Below are 22,197 nucleotides of genomic sequence, written 5' to 3'. Positions count from 1 at the left end.
TTTTTTTTTTTCTTGCTCTTTTGCTCTTATAAATACACATTCTTATCTTGTACTTCTCAAGCTCAAAAAACAAAGAGGAAAAAAAAACACCTCAAAGTTTTCACTAAACTTTCTAAACAACAAAAATTTCAACCAAAAACAGAAAAAAATGAGAACAGTAATTGACTTATCAAATTTCGAACAATCAAAATCAACCGTAAAAGCTACATTTTCACCGCCGGCGATGTCACAGAGATCGCCATGGCATTCTCCGGTACCGTATCTATTCGGTGGTCTAGCAGCTATGTTAGGATTAATAGCTGTCGCTCTTCTAATTTTAGCTTGCTCTTATTGGAAACTCTCCGGTCATTTAAGAGAAAACGGCGAAATTGATCACGATTCGGAAGTAGATCCTGAATCCGGCGACGGTGAAAAACCGGCGATCGGAATTATGAAGGCGATGCCGGTGTTTGAAGAGAAAATAGTTGTGATAATGGCTGGAGATTTAAGGCCGAGTTTTTTGGCTACACCTGTGATGAGTAAAAACTCTGTTTTGGGAGATGAAAGTGATTTGAATAAATTCGAGAAGAAATTGGAAAAGGAAACCGAAGAATTAGGTGATGGAAAGGAGAAAGAAGAAGTTGTGATCGAAGTTACAGAAATGAACCATGGAGAATCTCAAAACATCAATAGACAAAATCAGTAAAAAAATTCTTCCGTTACTCTGTTTTTTAAAAAAAAACAAATTTCGTGCAACGAGCTCAATCGATAAATGCATACACATAATGTGAAACTCGAATTTTACTTGAGAAACACATGCAGATGATATTAAACTCAAAATTTCCTATTTGAAAAATCTTCTGCTCGATCAACTCGATTACAATTTTCAGTTTTGAGTTGACGAAAATTTGTAAATTGTTTGGTTGAGATGAAATGGATGTAAAATTTATTTTTCTTATGCTTTAGAGTTTAATTTTAAACATTGATAGACGTATTTTTAGTTTACAACGGCAGTCACTTTACTAAAAACTAGAATGATAGCAGAATGGCTTCAGGAAACTGCTAATACTAGAGTAGAGGGATTGGAATGATTGCAAGACCCTCACTTCCAAGACTGGACGGTTACGTAATCTTTTAAATTTATTAATAATTTTATTTAGATATTAAAATTATTATATTTTAGATATTTGTGTTTCACTTAGGTACATAATGAATATTTGAGAATATTTATTTATATAAAAAAATAAATCTTTTCTATTCGACGGTATTTATAGAATACTTAATTATATATTTAGGTGTTTAATTGGAAATATGTAATAGTCTAGATATGAAATAATATTTATTGATAAATTTAAAATATATTATAGAATATTTTGTCAAATATATATATCATGTCAGGTATATAATTTATCTTGATGTTATATGAGTTTGAGCAGAGAAATCAACCACTAAGTTTTGTATTAGAATAGTGTATCTTTATCATGTCGTGATTGTGATAATACTAATAAATGATAGCTAATAACGGTGACGACGGATAATAGACATTGATAACTATATAGGTGGTTATGATTAATGGTATAGTTGATAATGAATGGTAAGAACGGGGATAGTAGGTAATAATTGTTGATGATGATAGCGATGAATAGATGGAGTTGAAGAAATGTTATTAAGATTAAATGCAAATAAATAAAATTTTCTTTTAAATAAAATTCTTTATAAATATTATTACCTAATTTATTTAATGAATATATCAAAACCTAAAAATTGATTTAATCTGAATTAAAATAAGAATAAGCAGATATATATTTTTAAAATACGAAATTCTTTCTTTAAAAAAAATAAATGAATATTGTTATAAAGCTACTTAAAATGAAACTCCAAAAATTAAAAGACAAGATCTTGGTTTTGATCTAATCCATTGTGTATATGTAATTATAATAATTTAATAAATAAAATACTAATGCATTTTGATCCTCCACTAAAGAGGAGAATAATAAAGTGGAGAAGAAACAATAAAAGTATATATTCTATCTGTTGGATTCAAGTGTATTTAGCATTAAAAAAGCTTTAAAAGAAAAAAATATATTAAAATTTAAAGTGGAGTAAATTAAATGCTTCTCTAGTTGTATGGGAAGTGATGTTAGCAAATGTCTCAAACTATGGATAAGGATGACAGTAAAATAAATGAATTTCTTTATTTTTAAGTATAAATTTCAAATTTTAATTTTAAATGTAAAGAAATTACTGAACATGTTATTATTATTGTTATATTATATTAAAAAAATTATGTTATTAAAAGAAATTCTTTATTTTCAAGTATAGATTTAGAATTTTAATCTTAAATATAAAAGAAATTACTGAACATGTTATTATTATGTTATGTTGTATTAAAAACTTATGTTATTAAAAGATATTACTAAATACTATTAAATCCATGTAAAATTTAAATTAATCAAAACTCAATATTAATATCAAATAACAAAAACTCTCTTCATTTTCATTTTTGTGACTTTTTTGAATTTCAAAATTTAAATAAATTTATTTTTAATCGTAATATTTTCATATATATATATTAATCTATCAGTTATTATGATTTATAATATATTTTTAATGATATATATTTAAATTTTAAAACAATTAAAAATTTCATGCCCTAATTAACAATTAAAATCCAAACTATGCAATATCTTTGAGAAAAAAAGAGCGTAGCAATATCTAATTTTTTTTTATAATTATGATTATTTTTTTTAATATTTAATATTTAAATTAGATATTTAATTATTTTAAATTTGTGTCACGCAAAATCGTATTTCAAAGTGGTGGTAGTTGAATAATAGGTGAAGTGAAATAATTGTGGCACTAGTTTCTTTGCAAAGCTGATGTTGAATTGGGCGCTGTGAGGCTGGTGCATTGTCCGTGAAAGTGGGCAACGCGGCAAAAATGCGCCTGTGAAACCTTTTAATTTTTTTTTTAGTTTTCAACTCGGTGTTTGGAGCTCAGACTAAATTTGAATCGTGCATTACATGATTCATTTGGGGAAGGCGCTTTCAGTAGAATTTTTTCATATCCAAAGCTTGAACCGAGACCTCTGATTAAAGCTGAAACATTCCAACTAGTGCACCACATTGATAAAATCTTTTTATTTTGTTAAAATATTACTCTCATTTATTTTAGGAAAAATGTGAGATAATTATTTTCATATTGATGAAACCTTTTAATTTTGTTAAAATGTTACTCTCATTTATTTTAGGAAAAATGTGAGATAATTATTTTAGAGATTCGAAGAAAAAGGGTGAAATTTTAAAAAGTTGTATTATAATTGAATAAAATATAAATTGTGATTGTAGTACAATTCGAATGTAATGTTATACATTGTAATGAATTTGATAGTTGTAATTTTAGGACAAATATAATATATTTTTGATGATGTAAGTTACTTTAGATAGCACTGATACGTTTGAACTTCATATAAAATACTTATAATATATTTGTATTAAAAGTATGGAAAAGGGTAAAATATGTCTTTGTATTTTTCGAAAAGGTTTAAATATGTCCCCGTTTAAAGTTTGATTTATTTATATCTTCGCTATCCAATTATTGGTACAAATATGCCCTTATGGGCGTTAGTTGACCACCTCAAAATATCCAACTCATTTTACTTTTCTTTAATTACCCAAATGGATTTTTCACGTAATTTTAATAGTACAGCGTGACATTTATATTACAAAAGAGAAAGGGTTAAATATGCCCCTAAAAATCCGACCCATTAAACCCTTTTATTACCTATATTTTATGGTTCAATTATATCCCTTTTATTACCCGTATCCGACCCAAAACCCATATCTCTTTCCCCTCAATTTTATTATTCTTTTATTACCCGTATCCGACCCAAAACCCATATTCATTTTCTCCCAATTTTATTACCCTTTTATTACCCGTATCTCACCATCTTCTTTTGAAATCAGTGGAAATGAGAGCTAAAAGAAAACACAGACGAGATGACTAGAGCACTGTGTTGGCGGGAACAGTTGGCATTGTTCTTGAACCATGTCCATGAAGCCACAAAGCTGAGTTCTCATTCTGAAAGAGGACGGAAACAGGAGTGTCAAATAAAGCAAAGGACATGCCAGATAAAGTCAATGACCAATTGAAATTACAGAGCATTTTAGACATGCTGCCAACCACCAAGGTGAACATTGATAAATGCAAATGACCAAACAAACACATAAGCTAGAGGCATCAAATGGGGGAAAAGGGATATGGGTTTTGGGTCGGATACGGGTAATAAAGGGGTATAATTGAACCATAAAATATGGGTAATAAAAGGGTTTAATGGGTTGGATTTTTAGGGGCATATTTGACCCTTTCTCTTTTATAATATAAATATCACGCTGTAATATTAAAATTACGTGAAATATCCATTTGGATAATTAAAGAAAAGTAAAATGCGTTGGATATTTTGAGGTGGCCAACTAACGCCCATAAGGGCATATTTGTACCAATAATTGGACGGCGAGGGTATAAATGGACCAAACTTTAAACGGGGGACATATTTAAACTTTTTCGAAAAATACAGGGACATATTTGACCCTTTTCCCTTAAAAGTATTTTAGTTATATATTCACTACATGGATTAAAATATGTTTATATTATATATTATGTATGGAATTCACAACGTGTAACATTATTATTTATTTTTTTCTCTTGTTAACAATGTTAAAAATATTTTGTGTGAATTTTAATTATTCAAATTAATATAGGAGTTAACACTATATTATAACTGTTTTTAGAAATATATTATATACCATATATACTACTATTGGTAAGCAATATGCATTCAAATTTTCTTATCAAACTACATCACAAAGTAAATTTTATAATGATATTGAAGATCAGTTTATAAACTTATTTAATATGTTGCGTAGAATGGAGTATTTCAACGTATAATAAATAATAATATTATTTTATTTATTTCAAAAAGTAAAAGAAATTCATAAAATACGACAAGTCATCTATACAAATATAATTTATGATTAGAAGTATAACAGTACTATATATATTTATCATAATTTTTTCATTAATTGTTTTACAATTGCACTAAAAGCGAAGCACCTGAATCATTTAAGAAGGCTTGCATAAATATGCGACATTAAAAAAATATTTATTATTTATAGTAATAATTTTTTTTATTAAATAATTATAAATAGCAATTAATTTATAAAACACATATAATATAAATTTTATTCATATATGACATATTTATCACAATTTAATACACTTATAATAAATTATGTTAATTTTTATCAAATAAATTAATATATTTTAAAATACTAATAATATATTTATATTATATGTATAATTAGTTTTTAATACATAACAAAATAATTATAGTATCTTTATAAATGATTGTAAATAAAAATATTATTAAAACTGATAATTATTTATTTTAAAAAATACTCAATCAAATAATAAATTGGGTATTTACACAAATTCACAATGTAAGGGCTAATTACATCTTATCCATGTTCTTTTTAAAATTACAAAAATCTCTTAAATTTGGTGAAATTCGGATCGGTCTCAAATGTCTCATAAATCGCGTCTTAATTTTGAATACATCATTCAACGTCTCCATATATCACGTCTCAATTTCGTATACATTACTGAATATCTCAATATATCGCGTATGTTACGTACATTATCAAAAGTGTTATATCCTAGAATATGAGAGAATAACTTTTTTTTGCAAATTTAGAAAATATGATAAAACAAATAAGAACTTTCACACATAGCCACTCAAAAATAGTCAAATTACACTCCGTAATTATAGTTTGCTAATTACGTTTCATACATGCATATAGGGAGGAGAAATGCAAGTGAGAGAGGCCATAGAGTGGAAAAAAATGAATTGTATATGTATATCGGTTAAATAAATATAAATTATACATATGCATTTATATATTCTGGCGAGAGAGATTGAGAAAGTCGAGCAAGAGTGGACAATAATTTGTATAATTCACATCTCATTTGCATAATTCACATGTACATTTTGTGATCATTTGTTTCTGTTTTGTAGAATTGAGTAATATAACAGTATGAAACTATATAAATATAATAAAGCTTGAAATAACAATTTGATACAAACATGAACATATAAAATTTAAATAATTACACAAAATATATTATATAAATTACGTTGTATAAATTATATTATACAAAATCAGAAAATTACACATTTATACAAACTTTAAAAAGTTATACACAAAAAAGATTTGAATGTATATATAAATATGACAAAACTGAAAACCAAAGGAAATCATCGTTATAAACAAATAGAAATGTAAATTACATAAATCTCATAATTTTAATATGAAATTAAATCCATCCCTAATAAGATCATAAATACATTAACCCCTTAAAAATTAAAAAAAAAACTGGATATAATAATCGAAGTTCGAATTCATTATATACTGTCTCGAATACGTTAATATATAACTCGAATATATTAAAAACTAGCTCGGATTCATAATACGTAGCTCAAATACATTAAATACTGACTCGATTACATTAATATACAACTCGGGTACATTAAAGAAATGAAAGATTTTAGAGATTCTTAAAAGTAATAGAGCGTAATGGAAACAAATGAAACAAAATATGTGTATTTCTATAAACCTTCGTATATAAATACAAATCAACAAAAATTATTAATAGCGAATCATACAAAAATATGACGGATTACATATATAAATGTGACTAATTATATAAACTTAAAATCATTTCATATAATTAATGATAGAATATTAATTCGAGTGATAATTATATAAACTATAATTAAGATGATTGATGGAGTAAATAAATTTAGTTAATCCCCTAAATTTGCCTAAAATAAATGATATATTATATGTGCCTGTGTCCGAGCCCTACCAGACCCGTTATTGATTTCGGGTTCAAAAGTCCATTTGGGGCCTCGGCACATATTAAGCCACATGTTCCACTTGCGTGCCGCTTCATAAACCGTCCACGTAAATCTCTCTCTCTCTGTCTCTGCAATCAACCTTTTAAAAAATACTTATACACATTGCATAAGCAACAGTATCAGTATAAGAAAAATCCAGAGATTTCTCTTGTTCCATTTCGCAGTTTTCCGATTCATTCGATAGGTGAAACGGAATCATGTCACGTTTAATCCAAGCTCGATCCTCTCTCTCCAGATTCTGGTAACACATTTTCGCCCTAATTGTTCCATTATGAAGTTTATTTTGTTTTGTGCTGAATAGAAAAGCTCAAAATCCTCGTCTGTTTTGGGTTTTTAATGGCTCTGTTGAGTTTTCTGCATTGTTGATTTGTTTCTATATGTTGTGAAATTGTGGATTTTGTGTTGCTTGAATAAAAGATGTTTTTTAATGCTAAATTATAAGGGAAAAGATGGAAGGAAGAGCAAATATCAAGCAACTGGGATGTAAATTCGTATATATTGCCTGAGCATTTATTTAGTAGATACCTTTGGGGAGACGAGGGGAAAATATAGAAAGATAAATGTTAGTAATACGATAGGGCCTCGTGCAATGTAGTGTTAAGCTATTTCAATAGTGTGAAGTTTTTTTCAGTGTTAATAAATTCTTCCTTTGTTAGTGTGAGCTGGAAAAATAAAATTTAGATAGCAAAATCAAGAAGGTGTGAAGTTGAGTAGTTGGAGTATAGTTAGGCTAATATTAAATAGTGTGAAGTGTCGAGAACCTCCCGTTTTTGCTAACTAAACATTGCCATGTGTTAGGAAGGATATCGTGCTAATGTTCTTTTGTCTGAACTGAAAAAGAGAAAGCCAGGTTCTAAATTTTTTGATTGCATGCTTATCAGATATGTTGAACATAATGTTGCATATCGGTTTTTTTTGTTTTAAAGAGTGATGTGTTTGGCTGCAATACTATTATTGGAACAAAAAATGATCATTTTTTTGAGCATAGTTTTCCACGGCTGGATAAAATTTCTCATGCACCTATTAAGACAAATAATGAAATGACCACTAGTGAGGAACGGAGAAGCAAAAATCCTAGAAAAGAATATTTTTTCTTATGAAAATGATTTTCTAACAATACATCCCTTGTTTATGCATTATGATTTCAAAGCAACAATTGCTATTGCCAAGAAGTTATCTTATGTGTATAGAAATAGGCACATGAAATTGAGACATTATGGTTAGGAGATTGAATAATTTTCCTCTACTATGTGAAGTTAGAAGTAAATTTGGCTGATCTCTCTCGTGTTATGTAAATTAATTCTTCATACCTAAAAAAATGAGGTTACAACCACCTATTGAAATGAAAGAAGATATTACAGCCAACAGGATATCAAACGAGATGGTAAACTAAGTTATCTGATTGGAAACTCCATGAGGCATGAAGTAAGTTTATATAAGTAATAACAAGTCGATATTGACATTGAAGTACTAACTACTTAAAGATGAGTGCTTACTAGCTATGAACTGTGAGGATGAGATGTAACTCTTAATGAATGCATACTCCTTAAGAGTGGTGTATTTAAAGCAATGTACACTTGATGAGTTGACGAATTCACCTAATGAGAGTGGAGTGGGGTCCCTTCTATGAGATGTTGGTTAAGTCTCTGGGGCTCTCACGAAAAACCATGTGCATGACTTATTCATGCAAAACTGCGTCAAGAACCAAAATTGTGGGGATCACAATGTGGCTGATAAGATCTTTGACATACAATAGGAATTACTGGTTCATAGAATTATTACACATTTAAATTTCACCAGTAATTCTGTAAGTCATATTTTATCTGTCCAAGTTTGGTTCACAGTGCAAGAGACACCAAGGTGTTTGCATTTGGACCATACAATTCTAACAAGTCTTGTTCTTTGAATCCTAAAATGCTATTGAAGTATGTGAGGAATTGTTGACAATATTAGATATTTCAAAAGAATCTATATTCAAATGTCATGTCTTTGGGATAAGCGTCCAAAGGTTACTTGGAATGATTAGTGGCACTTTTTCCTAAGATGGACAAGTTTCATTATTTAATTGGCCTAGTTGGGAGGCTCTTGATACTTGGTCATGGTTAGTGACAAGTTTCCTGGTTCTCAGGTAAGTGGGTCCATCTTGTATTCCTATACCTCATTATGATTTCATCATTTGAATACCAAGAATTAGCTAACTAGAACTCCCACATACCTACTCTCTTTCACCACTTGTTGGGTTTTGTTATCTAAATTTTGTTATTTCCCATCCTCCTAATAGAGGAAGGCTTGTCTAGTGCTGGGGAACTTCCACACTGCTGAATAGTGTATGAATCGAGCCCTATTTGTATTTTCTCGTAAATAATAGACATTTTATTGTTCTATTTACCTTGTTTCCCCAACAGATCCCCTTATAGTCTCTCTTATTGGTGCTTAAATACCCTGGTTTTGAACTCAAGTAATTCATTATATGCGTAGCTGAAGAGAAATTTTTGCTGCTATATACCACAACACTATTAACAATAAGGAAACACCACAATACTCAAGGTGTGGTCAAAATATGGGATGTGTTCTTGAGTTTTCAAATTTTTTATCGATAAAGAAGCCTAAAACATCTGAAGCAGTTTATTTCTGTTCCATATGACTGGAATGATCTTGGAATTTTCAATAATGAAAGGCGTAAGATCATAGAACGAAGATATCTCAGTACCTCTATATTAGTCATTGAACTTCTGTTTAAATATTTTTGCTGGTGATGATGTTATTTTGTTTAGATATCTGTAAATTATATATACTTAGGAGTTAGGACTGTACAACTGTTGAGTTGACTTCTTTTCATTTTTGCTTTATTTCTCAATTCTACTGGCAAACCATCAATATTTTTAATTGTAAAATTGAGATATAATTTCAATCATAGGAGATGTCTGTTCTAGTTTGTCTGATTTACAATTTTTTAACAGGACTGGATCATCCAGAAATGTTCGGTTTTTGTCAACTGAATCCAATAAAACAGATGAGCCCTTTAAAGTTGAGGAAGCAGAAACAGTAAATATGCCTCCACCCCCAACAGAGAAGGTGTTAATACTTTAAGTTTTAGTGGGATTATATCACTGTCAATATGTTGCTGCTTGCACTCACTCATTTTAGGTCTCTTTAAATTTTCACTTCAGTTACTTGTGCTCGGTGGAAATGGATTCGTAGGCTCACATGTCTGTAAGGAAGCTCTAGATCGTGGTCTTACAGTTGCTAGTCTTAGCAGGTATTTTGCTTCACATTCATTGTCGGTTTGTTATATATGTCTGCTATACTGGAGCATGAATATTAATTTAGGAACTGTCTTTTGGGTATTTCTAAGTTTTTGATCCTTATTTTGGTTGAAAGTGCAAGGGGAGGGGGTTAAGCAGGATTGACTCTTTAACTAGAGGAAAGGATATTGCATGACAGGAAAAGGGTAATCATAGTGGCATCCCTATCTTGTGTAATTCACATCCTTCAATTTAGATTACCTACTCCCTGCTTCCATGCATCTCCACCCTTTTACGGGTCTAGATGAAAGAAATAAGGAAAAGGTGAACTTACTAAGGAAGACCTAAGAAAATGAGAAGTTGAAATATGACCAAAACAAAAGAATATAAAACTCTGCAGTTTGACCAAAGTAAGGGAGAATAAATTCAGCAACATTGTTGATGCCCTTGGGGAAGAAGTTAAAACTAAAAGCAAGAAAAAGGAACTGAAGGAAGCTATAGTCAAACTGGATGCACCAAGAGCTTCTTGTGACCTACTCCTAATTCTTTTCTCTCCCTCTTGGTGGTTGCACTGAATGTTGCAAGGAAGAGCAATGTATGCACAGGGCAATGGTCTGAAGTTGGGGAGGAGATAAGGTGGGAGGAAATAGTTGATTTTGGGAAGTAGGGGTGGGTGGAGAAAGCGAGAATTAACATTGAGAGGGGAAGATCTTCTGCTGCTGTGCAATAACTCTTGCAGAGGTGGAATTTGCTGCTGAATATCTGAACTCTGTTTTAGCTACTCATTGTCCAGATACACTCCTGTTGCTTCCCCAGCATTGTTACAAGCATGTTACCAGCATCTTCACAAGCACGTGTAAGTGTTTACAAGGCACCTCCAAGCCTCTCAACTCATATTCCACCAGAATGCACTTATTAATCTTCAATTATAGCACGACTAATTTCTCTTGAAGCTCTTCACCGTGCGACCTCGTCATAGGACGTCGAGGTGACTCCTTAGCAGCAGTGCCACGCGATGAACTTTCTTGGGTGCTAACGAACTCCAATATTTGGGACTATATCATCTCTAGCGAAGATTGACCTCTGATTTTATTCTTTATGTCTACCATTTGTATCTTCTGGCGAAGGTGATCATTTCTATTGTCTTATTTTGTAAAGTGCATATCAATCTTAACATCCGTATTTTATTTTAAGACCCCTCTTGTATTTATAGGTCCAAAATACCCCCTATATAGCATTATTAGTCTCACTATTGTTTATAAAGCCTTATTTTCAATTTGGTAGATATCCAATTAATGTAATATCTCTGCAAATAGTTTACTTCATGGGACTTATCTTATATAATGTTAACTAGCTCAACCACATCTAGAGAATAAATAAGGTAGGCGCTCCTTGCAAATCCCTATTGTGAATTCATTCTGCACGCCGTCTATATCTAATATAAGTGTACTTAAAATAGTTGTTGGTCTTGATCAAAAGGAATTCCAGTCTATGTGTGCTATTTTTGCTTCTATCATTTATTGTATTCTGAGGTCCCTCTAGTCTATGATCCTTCTCTAGTTGGAAGTTTTGTGGGGTTGCCAATCATGTTGTTCAAATCATTTTTTTGGCTTTTTTGTAGAACAGGAAGGTCGTCCATTCAAGATTCTTGGGCTAACAATGTGATTTGGCATCAAGGTTGGCTGTTTCTCGTCGTGCAACTTACTTTTAACTCTTCTTGATGCTGATGGGCCTTCTAAGCATTTTCTCCTCCTAACAGGAAACCTTTTTTCAACTGATTCATGGAAGGATGCACTCAAGGGAGTAACTTCTGTTGTACGTACTGCCTCTAGCCCTGAATTTTATCATAACTGCTAGCTGGAACTGTTACTTGGTTGAACCACACCGAAGCAGAAATGCTGCTGCCCATGTTTTGTTGGTTCTGTCTGTCTTCCCCCTTTTGAGGGGGTGGATAATTTGATAGTTATGGTGGTTGATGGCAAGATGTTCCTCCTTATTTTAGTCGCTAATCCTACTAAGAAAGTTGTTGTCGGCCGTGTTTAAGGATTTTCCTTTTCTTTAGAGAAAAATCATTGGTAGCATATCACAAGATGTGTTGTTAATTTGTGGTATTTCCTGAAGAACCGTTTTCGCGGCAAAATATGCTGAACTGTGGTAAAAAACTGAATAATATTTTTGGGTCAGTGATGCTGATATTATCTGTGGGCTGCCGCTGAGGGATTCTCTTCGTACTGAAACTTTTCCTGAGCTGTGTGCATGGTAATCGTAGGAACAGTCAATTGTCCACATAATGAAGGGACTATCTGGTTTATCTTTGTTTAATAGAGTGTAAGGAAGCTGGAACAGTATGCAAGTAATCAATCAGTCAGATTGGTTGTACCAGAGAGAGATGGGATGTCTGGGATGCTTAGTTCACAGGGTCTCTGGTTAGATCCTTGAGAATAAGAGCTTCTTGCTAGGGAGTGTAACTCATAGTGCCCTACTTGTCGCAGACTCAGATTCTGGGGGAGGAGTTGGTTTTGGGTTTTGGATACTGGATTCTTAGATAAGAAAAACCAGAGAGAGGGTGTTTGTCTCTTACGCAGGTTATTGAGCAGAGTGATAAAATAGTTGGACCAATTAATGCAGGTCTATAATTGGTGTGAGACTAGTCCTAACTCCTCAGCTCCACTATCCTCTTTTTTTTTTTTGGATAAATGTGAATATTACCAATTGATTGCAACAACAATGACAAAACACCTAAAGAGGACCTAATCCAACAACCACCTTCTAGGAAGGGTGTTATGAAACTTAGGCCTTAGAACAGTCACTAATTTCACAGTAAATGCTGCAAAACACCTCTAAATTCACGAGCTCGCTTGGATAATTTAGGTTAATCTATCCTCTCTCAATTTCCTGCTTAATCTGTGTAATTACCACCTCATCATGTACATTTACTCCTTTAAACAATTTCTAATTTCTTGCTATCCATGAATAATAAGAGTATAGCCCCCTGAATTGCAGCTATCATCTCCTTGAATTGCTTCCAACGCTTCCTTTTGATTGTGGCTAGAACTTGTTGCATCTCTCCAGCTTGTATCTGAATACCAGTCCATTGCATAAAGGGATCCCTGACAGTTTAGTCCCAAGTGCAATACCCAAACAAGTGATGATTCATTTCCACTGCCTCGGTATCACATAAGCAGCATCTCGTTTCTTCCACAGAAATTTGTAAATTGAGTGATCTCTCCTTGGTAACCAGCCAGCCCGGAACCGCAATCCATGATATTTTGAACATTTTGCACTCAAATTGAGTTCAGAAATCTCCATCTCCCTTCCAGTCCCAGTAATGGTATTGTAAATTCTTGTGATAGAATATTTCCCTCCAGGAGTTGGGCTGTAGCTCCTATGCTCGTACCAAACATTCATCTCTTTTTTCAGGGAAGTGATATTTTTCTGGTACCAACTGCACCCCTGTAGAGCTTTCTGTGTCCTTACTGTCCAAATGTTATTCCATGCATCCATTTGACCCAAAGAGAGGCTTTGTTCTCAATTAGATGCCACACCAATTTCCAACAGATGCCATTTTTCAGTTCCTTTACCCTTTAATGTTCGATCCCCTAAACATCTCAAGTAAACAGATTTTCTACCGAGATACTAAAGAAACTTCCCTCTTCTCTTCAGAACAACCTCAAAGCATTTTTTCTGTCAACTTCCTTTAACCTTCCTGGCAGTGTAATCAAAGGCGCGCTTAAGCCCTGAGTCGAGGCTCAAAGAGGCTCAAAACGTATTGAACGCTTTGCCTTGCTTTATGTGCGCTTCAGTGTCGTCATCAAGGTTCTAAGACAAACTTTTCCTTGTCAATGAGCTTCTTATGAAGAATTGACACTAAACAATTGATAGTTCACTTCATAATTAAAAAAATCAATTTCATTGGTCATATATTTGTCATTCATGTTTATAATTAATAGTCTTGGACTAAACATATATATTTATATTTTTTCCTCCCTTTGCGCCTTTTTTTATTAAAGCCCATGCTTTATTTGCGCTTTGCGCTTAAAGCCCCAACGGACCTTAGAGCTTTTTTGCGCTTTTCGCCTTTGATAACACTGCATCCCTGCATATGATAATTGTTTAGAGTATGTGAAGTTAATCTGCTAGCAATCTTCTCAATCAATTGGTGACATTCCAGCGTGCTCCATCTCTTTGGAGACAATAGCAAACCAAAATACCTTAAAAGGAAAAGAACCTAGTGAGAGGCGTGTCTTAGCCAGCAAATAATTCCTTTGTATAATAGCAACCCCAGCCATGAATATACTGGACTTCTCCATATTAGCAATCAGCCAGAACCTTTGCTAAAGTGTGTCAAGGCTTCAATGACCCCAGGTCACATAACCTAACTCACCCTCAAAAAATATCACTGAGTCATCAACAAAAATAAGATGAGCAAGTTTTAGCTGCTCACACATAGGGTTATATTGAAATCAGGCAATTCACTCATACTTTTCAGAATTTTTGGAAGATGCTCCATGACTATTTTATTACCCTCAAAACTGAGAATTTTTTCTCTGCAATAAAGGAAAGTAAGTTGGATCCCTAGTGGTTTGAAAATGAATATGGGCTTTACTCCATAGAGCTTCACAGTATTCAGGAAGCAGTTAAATTTATCCGTACTTGTGGATTTCCTTATCTATATCTTTCAACCACAGCTACAATTAAGTGGGATGAAATATGTTTTCCCTCTCCCTCGGTTTGAAGATATTTGTCTATGCTTTTTCCAGATAAAGTTACTGTTCCAATTCGATATGATTCTCGCGAAGTCTTTCTGAACACCACTACGTTCACCACTTCTTTTTTATGTTATATATATATATGAAAAGTTACGAGAACTGGTTTTTTTTCGCTTATGCGATGCAAAATATCTCTGCAGATCTCTTGCGTTGGTGGGTTTGGCTCTAACTCACACATGTATAAAATCAATGGGACAGCTAATATAAATGCTATCAGAGCTGCTTCAGAAGAAGGTATTAGCTAGCTATAAAAGTCTACTTAAGCACCTCTCCATATTGGTATGAGATTTAAATTTAATACTTCTTTTTCAAACCTTGAAAACTATGTTCTTTCAATGCCATATGAGAAGCTTAGTTATATATATGGATAGCTTTATCTGAATGTTAGAATAATGTAATGCCATGAAGTCTTTAATTAATTGCTATAGATTGTATCCTTGCTCTTACTAATCAAAGCACCTTCCACAGCCGTTGAGATAATTCTTGTTTTTTTTATAAATAATTTTCTCACTGGCCTTAATTTGAAGTCTTAGAGATGGCTGTTGGTAATTTAAATTGGTCGTAGACCACCTCTAATTGCTTATTTGACCTGGATTTTAAATATTTATTCATGCCTCTTGGAGGTAAAAGTAGGTTAATTGCCTGGAAGGACCTGATGGTTGGTAGCACTTTTAAGTTCAACTGTTGGAAAGGTCTCTGTTATCTTATGAGGACATATATCTCTATGCAAGCTTGCAGCTATTTTAAAAAAATCCCAGTGGGAGTTATGAGTATTGATATTCTAAATGTACAAATCCTTGTTGGGGGTAGAACCATCTAGATCAACACAGTGATAGATGCAATGCCCACCCATCTATGTCCCTATTTCCTATCCTTGCCAAAGTGGAGAAAAGGATGGACACTCTTGAGGAGTCAGTTCTTATGGCAAGGGAATGTAGAGAATAATGGGTACAACCTGGTGGTGATGGAAAAGTCGCCCAGAACAATAGGAAGGAGGAATGGATATCAGAAACCTGAGGTTGATGAGTTAACTGGCAAAGTGGCTATTAGAGAAGAGAACAGCCTATCGAGGGAGGTCACTAATACAAAGTATGGATCCCTTAGCCAATGGAGTACCCAAGTCAACACCTACTATGTAGTATGGAAATCCATCAGCTCTCTATGTGATGTTTCTGAAAGAAACATTGAACTTTCCCCCGGGAATGGTAGGAAAATTGCTTTCTGGAATAATAAATGGATTGGCCTAGAACCTTTGAGGGACATCTTTCCAGGAATATAAACTGGCTAGGAATACTGATGCCACTATCAGTGAAGTCTTGACCCCAAAAACTTTAACATCAGAAGAGGGATAAATGATTGGGAGATGGAAGGATTTTGTCTACATTTCTTCAGCTTTCAGAAGGGATCAGAGCACTAAATGAAGATGCTCTGGCATGGAGGACATAGGGAAGAAGGTGTTCACAGTTGGGGGGTACTTATGCTTACTTAGTAATGAGATTCAGCAGCAACCCAACTGGCCTTGGAAGTTGGAAGGCAAAAGCTACGTACAAAGTGAACTGTTCTTCATGGTTGGTGGCTCAGAAGACTTGTTTAACTATTGTTAATCTTCTGAAAAGGGGTATCAGTCGACATCCAGATGTTTCTTTGCAAAGAAGCAGCAATAGACAACACCCACCTTTTGTGCACCGTTCTTACACTTCCCAGCCATCAGCTTTTGCCGATTCCGGATAACCTGAAATGTGTTATGCATGGCTATACTTTTGAACTTCTGATAGCTTCGGACCAAGCTGGGAAGAATGTTAAATAGAAGAAATGGTTGAGGGAGATACCAGTGTGCATATGGTGGACCATTTGGAGGTTAAGGAGAAACAGATGTTTTGAGAACAAGAGTAACCCAATCCAGAAAGTCAAGGTGAACTACATTCTGAGCTTGCATTTTTGGTGTGAAGAGCTGGTGGATGCTGACCCCATCCTAGATTTTTTGGAAGCTTGTGTACATTTCTCCTTTTTCTGTGTGTATTCTAGGTGCTTCTACAATCTTTGTCCTGGTGAATATAAAAGTTATTGTTCTCAAAAAAAAAAAAAAACTCAATGCTGTTTTTGCTGAGGAACTACCACATACACTTTGTGTAAACGAAAAGAGGACACCGAATTGGTAAATCTGATATGTTGTTTTCATGCTAGAGTGGTCGATGTAATGTTGTTATAATATACGTTATCTCTATGTGCAGGAGTGAAAAGATTTGTTTACATCTCCGCTGCAGACTTTGGCATTGCAAATTATGTGTTACAAGGTTATTATGATGGGAAGGTATTAGCTTAATACTTTTCATTGATGTAGACAGTGACTATTTAAGAATGTGCAGAAGATATCAATTTCTACTCAGATATGTACTAAAAGACATTGTGTGATGTGTTGTCCTTGGTGATTCAAACTTTTAATGTTTCCTAGGGTCCCAAATAAATTTTTCATCAGGCATGAGCAAAAAGCTATTGCAAGTTCTGAATATCAACTCAATTGATTTGTTTTCTTTTGAAAAGCTTTCTAGGTTCTAGTGAAATATCTGGCATTCTTCAATTGTTAGGCTATCTCTCTACCATGCACAAGACATGTGGAGGTCCAAATTCCAAAATGTTATCTCTTGGTTTGAGTTGAACAGTTGTCTAAAGTAGCCGCTCCACCTCTCCTTGACCTTTTTGGCTCCTATCAACACTTGTTTAGACCATCTTTAATAAACTTCAACTGGTTTAAATCCTTACCCTTCTTCTCTACCAGTCCTGTTTGCTTAAACATTTCTTTTTCTCTTTCTTGTGTTCCCAGCTTTTGGTACATGTCATCTAGAGCTTCCTTTGGGCTTTACTAATAGCCTTCTTAGCTTTCCTCTTGGATTCCTTTGTATTCTTCAAATGTTTCTTCCTCTTCTGTTTTTGACAACAGCTTATAGCATTCGCTTTTAGCCATAGTAAATTTCTGTACATCCTCATTCTGCCGCTGAAGTTCCTGTGGTCGAGGTCCTAGACCTTTAGACACATCTAAGAGTTTAGTTACTACTTTTTCACTGCAATCTGATGTTTGCTTTTATGGTCTGTCTATGTCTCCTTCCAAGTCCAAACCACTCTTTTCCCTTAGTTCTTTTGAAACATTAACTGGTTAGCGCCTTCAAGTGTCCGCAAACTAATTCATGGTTGTTTTTTAGTCATCTTCTTTCTCACTCTTCTCTTAAGCTTTTACATCTTTGACCACTAGCCTATGTTGGGTCATCACTTCTCTTAGAATAACCTTACAATTTCTTGTGTGTAAACCTACGTATTCTGGTAAGGATAAGGTCAGTTTGACTACGGTTACCATAAGAATCTCTCTTTTCTAAAATGTTTATTAGCGACCACTAAATCATAAGCTAAAGCAATTGGTAAGATAGCCTTATCTTTGTACCATAACCATAACCCATATGCTTGTTCAAATCGTCGCTTTTCTTTTCTACCTACGTGACCATTTATATCTCTACCTACGTGACCATAGCCCCCCCACCCCCACCCCACCCCCATGATGTTCTCCTGGAATCCATTGAACCTAGGTTTCCATGTCTTGCAAAAACTAAGATTTAGCTTTTGCATCTAATCCTATTTGTGGAGCATAGACTTTAACATCCTTGACTTACTCATTTCTCCATACAAGCCTTAATTCAACTCGTTTTACCTCCCCACTATTATCTTTAGATCCTGGTTTTACAATAATTCCGTCTAGTCCTATTTCTATTTGTCCCACAATACCTTAATTTATATATCATGTTACGTATCTCTGCAAATTCCCCATCCTAATAAAACAGCCTATGTTGCTCGAACTCTCCAAAAACACCACTGCACCTCTGTCGGATCCTCTTAACAATATACTCAGTGTAATTCCATACTAATAAGTGATATATATATATATATATATATATACATACACACACACACACCCTTCGGGGTGGCCTAGTGGTTTGAGCTTGGGACTTCCATGTTGGAGGTCTCAAGTTCGAAACCCCTTGCCAGTAAAAGCAAGGGGTTTGCCTTCTGGGTCGAGCTCGTCGCACCAGGCTTGCCTAGTGCGGGTTACCTCTTCTATGTGGTTTGCGAGCTATTGTATAGGAGCGAGGGATATACCCTGTGTGCATCCAAAGGGTAGCGTCTGCGAGTTTCCCTTGTCATAAAAAAAATAAAAAAAAATATATATATATGTATATATATATATATATATGTACATATATATATATATATATATTGTAATTAGCACTTCATATCTTAAGGTTTTGCATATAATATTTTATAATAGTTTTCTTGCTCATGTTTAGGAATCCAGACACATGAATAGACACATTTTCTTAATAATCAACATAATTATGATATCTTACTCATGGTCAGATAGATGTAGTTGGCATCAATTGGCTAATTAGAAGTTATGCTTTTTCTTTCGGTTGGTAATTCCAAACCTTTAAGAAGAGGCTTGGGGATGGTTGTTGATTCCCTCAAGGGGTCCTCTGCTGTTTGGAAGCATTTTTTTAGAAAACATAATAGACACTTTAAGCACCAGTTATGCCAATACACTATAGCACCAGTTGTCCCAATTCTGTCTCCATTTCCCATCTCTAAACGAAAAAAGAAAGAAAGGAAGATAACAAGAATCTTTAAATGGACTTCAGGTACCTTGGATGTAAACAATTTTTGGAGGACTTGCACTGACAATTTGTGTAAAAATAGAATGTTATGGTCTAGGATGTAATTGGTGAGAGAGTAATTAAAGTAGCACATAATGGTGGAATTTATTGTTAAGTAGGTCAGATGATCGGCGATGAGACCATTTTGTTCTTCTTCCTCATGTCTCTTGTGTTTGCAGGGAGCTGCTGAGACTGAGCTGCTAACAAGATATCCATACGGAGGTAAGCTGTTTCAGTTTTCATTGCGTAACCACTTTTTAGTGCACCACTATGTCTATTAACCACATGACTTGCATTGAAGCAATAGGCAAAATTGCAATTTGTCTCATATCGGGTTGTTGCAATTACTTTCTTTCTCAAAATTTTGATTAGTTATCTTCAGATAATTCTCAACAGATCATAAACATTGTGCTATTTAATCTACCTGTCCTGATCTTCACTTACTTCAAACTGCATGGGCAATGTAACAAACTATTAAAGCTTCTTTAGTTGTTTCCATTTCCAAATATTCATGGCTCTTCTTAAAGAGCATATTATGTCACCTCATTATGGGCTTATGCAACATGTATCGGCCTTATTTAAGAGGGTCGGATTCAGGGGTTGATCTAGGGGGTCGGGAGGGTGTTCACCCGAACCCCCTCGGTATATAAAAGGTGACCTTTTTTATTATTATTTTTATGCATATATATATACTCTCTTAACACCAGAGAAGAGGTTGACTTAATGGTTAGGGCCAAGTTCAGATAGGCATTATATTTTTATTTTGCAACCCCTCCAGAGTAAATCCTAGATATGCCATTAGTTGGAGGAGTGATGTGAGGAGCTTTTAGATGGATAGAAGACAATCATCTGAATTTGTGACCCACTAACAAGTGGCTCAAACTAACTTGTTTAGAAAGTTAAGGATCCACATCTAGCGCTTGACCTAACTCTGTAAACACGGGATAAAGCCGCCGGAAATGAGTGAATATAGAGAGACACTCCTTGTTTTAGAAGGAAAACTTCATGGAATGTTCTAAGTTAATTCTGCTTGTAATTGTTATCTCTGTTTTAGTGATTTAAGATCAAGTTTTAAGACTTGCTCCACAAGTTTATAAAAATTCGTCTGATGAATATCATATTTTTTCAGGAATAATCCTGAGACCTGGATTTATCTATGGAACCCGTCGTGTTGGGAGCATGAAATTACCCCTTGGTGTAATTGGTTCTCCTCTAGAGATGGTGTGTTCCCTTTGCTTAATTTTACTGATTTTCAGGCACAAGTAATGCACATACTTCTTGTTATCCTGGAAAATGAACAAAAGTTGGACTACCCACTGATCCTTGCACTTTTTCTTTTTATCATGTGCATCCAACAGAGATTAGTTTCTTTTGTTTCACCTAGCAGTCATTCCTTAACCGAACTCCTTCAGTTATTGAATTGAACATGTGCTGTATTATCCAAAGATGCAAAGCCCCTCATACCCCATTGTCCCATCTACACAAAATTTATAAGGTAATAAAACAATACTTGAGATGGAAAAGGAACGTGATTCTCTTTTTTTATCTCCTATCTGATCAAAAGTCATGCTATATAAATTTTCCATCTGTGCAAATTTTTCCTTTTTGTGCATTGTGATAGTTTTTCTTTGTATGTTTATACGACGTTGGTTAAGTTTTTGTTGATTACATTTTCAGATTCTACAGCGTGCAAAACCTCTGAGTCAGATACCCCTTGTTGGGCCTCTTTTTACTCCTCCTGTGAATGTCACTGCAGTAGCTAAAGTTGCCGTCAGAGCAGCAACAGATCCTGTATTCCCTCCTGGTGTGATTGATGTTCACGGAATCTTGCGCTACAGCCAGCAAAGATCTGTATAAGGTGAACGATTTCATCTGAAAATAATGATAGTCTGATACCAACTGAAGAATTCTTTTTCAATCCTCGAAAAACCAAAATTTCAAATTTTCATATATTTTCTTTATGGCAAAGCATACATCTAGAGAGATAGATATAAGGTTCCACTCAATAAATAAATTGATGCTTCTGTAATCGTTATCTTCATCTTGCTTGTAGCTAAATAGGTTGCATTTTTCTTCAATGACATTCGTATTTTTGTCGCTCAATAGGCTGCACCAGATATTTACCCCTCCTTTCGAGTTTGTCTGTTGCTAAGTTGTTTTTGCTTAAAGAATAAGAAAATTGGGAATCAGTTTTTTTTTTCTTCCCTTCACAACTTGATTTCAAGCAGAGCAGATTGGTTCAGCTCATCAATTTGTATTTGGTGAGAAATGGTAGTTGAATATGTGCATGCAAGTGGTTTATAAATTGAGAAATGATAATTTACTGTCTGATACACTGTATAACAATTTTATGAGTTTGATTCGTAGGCATTCAGTTTGATTTTTGAGTTTATTTCGATTTATTTATGAGTTTACAAATCTCAACTTGTGAATTAATTGCAAAATTCTCCTTTTTCCTTCTCACTCTTAATATTTGCGGGCATCACTTCATCTTTTATTAGAATAGATATATTGCAACTTTGTTTATGTATAAT

At 33.8% G+C, this 22,197-nt stretch overlaps 2 protein-coding genes across 2 annotated transcripts; both read left to right on the top strand.

The window, feature by feature from the left end:
* The first annotated feature begins 26 nt into the window (after positions 1–26).
* On the top strand, positions 27–937 carry LOC101268125 (protein GLUTAMINE DUMPER 2). The gene has a single exon (XM_004244448.5). The coding sequence runs from the start codon at positions 149–151 to the stop codon at positions 683–685; it is 537 nt and encodes a 178-aa protein (XP_004244496.1). The 5' UTR covers positions 27–148; the 3' UTR covers positions 686–937.
* A 6,006-nt stretch (positions 938–6,943) lies between these two features.
* Positions 6,944–22,055, top strand: LOC101267829 (uncharacterized protein At1g32220, chloroplastic). The gene is made up of 10 exons (XM_004244447.5): positions 6,944–7,196; positions 9,916–10,030; positions 10,126–10,214; positions 11,822–11,877; positions 11,960–12,015; positions 15,110–15,203; positions 17,201–17,280; positions 19,843–19,885; positions 20,793–20,884; positions 21,341–22,055. The coding sequence occupies exons 1-10, from the start codon at positions 7,153–7,155 to the stop codon at positions 21,518–21,520; spliced, it is 849 nt and encodes a 282-aa protein (XP_004244495.1). The 5' UTR covers positions 6,944–7,152; the 3' UTR covers positions 21,521–22,055.
* Positions 22,056–22,197: the final 142 nt, after the last annotated feature.

Source organism: Solanum lycopersicum, chromosome 8 (genome assembly GCF_036512215.1).
Source record: "Solanum lycopersicum chromosome 8, SLM_r2.1".
NCBI lineage: Eukaryota > Viridiplantae > Streptophyta > Magnoliopsida > Solanales > Solanaceae > Solanum > Solanum lycopersicum.
The sequence above is the reverse complement of the archived record's forward strand: the minus strand, read 5'-3'. Positions and strand labels throughout refer to the sequence as shown.

What these genes read in the sequence shown, in the direction of transcription:
- LOC101268125 (XM_004244448.5), top strand. Translation starts at nt 149, where the DNA reads ATGAGAACAGTAATTGACTTATCAAATTTCGAACAATCAAAATCAACC.
- LOC101267829 (XM_004244447.5), top strand. Translation starts at nt 7,153, where the DNA reads ATGTCACGTTTAATCCAAGCTCGATCCTCTCTCTCCAGATTCTG. An exon ending in CTCCACCCCCAACAGAGAAG is followed by an intron (nt 10,031 to 10,125) that starts GTGTTAATACTT and finishes TTTTCACTTCAG; the next exon opens with TTACTTGTGCTCGGTGGAAA. An exon ending in AACAAGATATCCATACGGAG is followed by an intron (nt 19,886 to 20,792) that starts GTAAGCTGTTTC and finishes ATATTTTTTCAG; the next exon opens with GAATAATCCTGAGACCTGGA.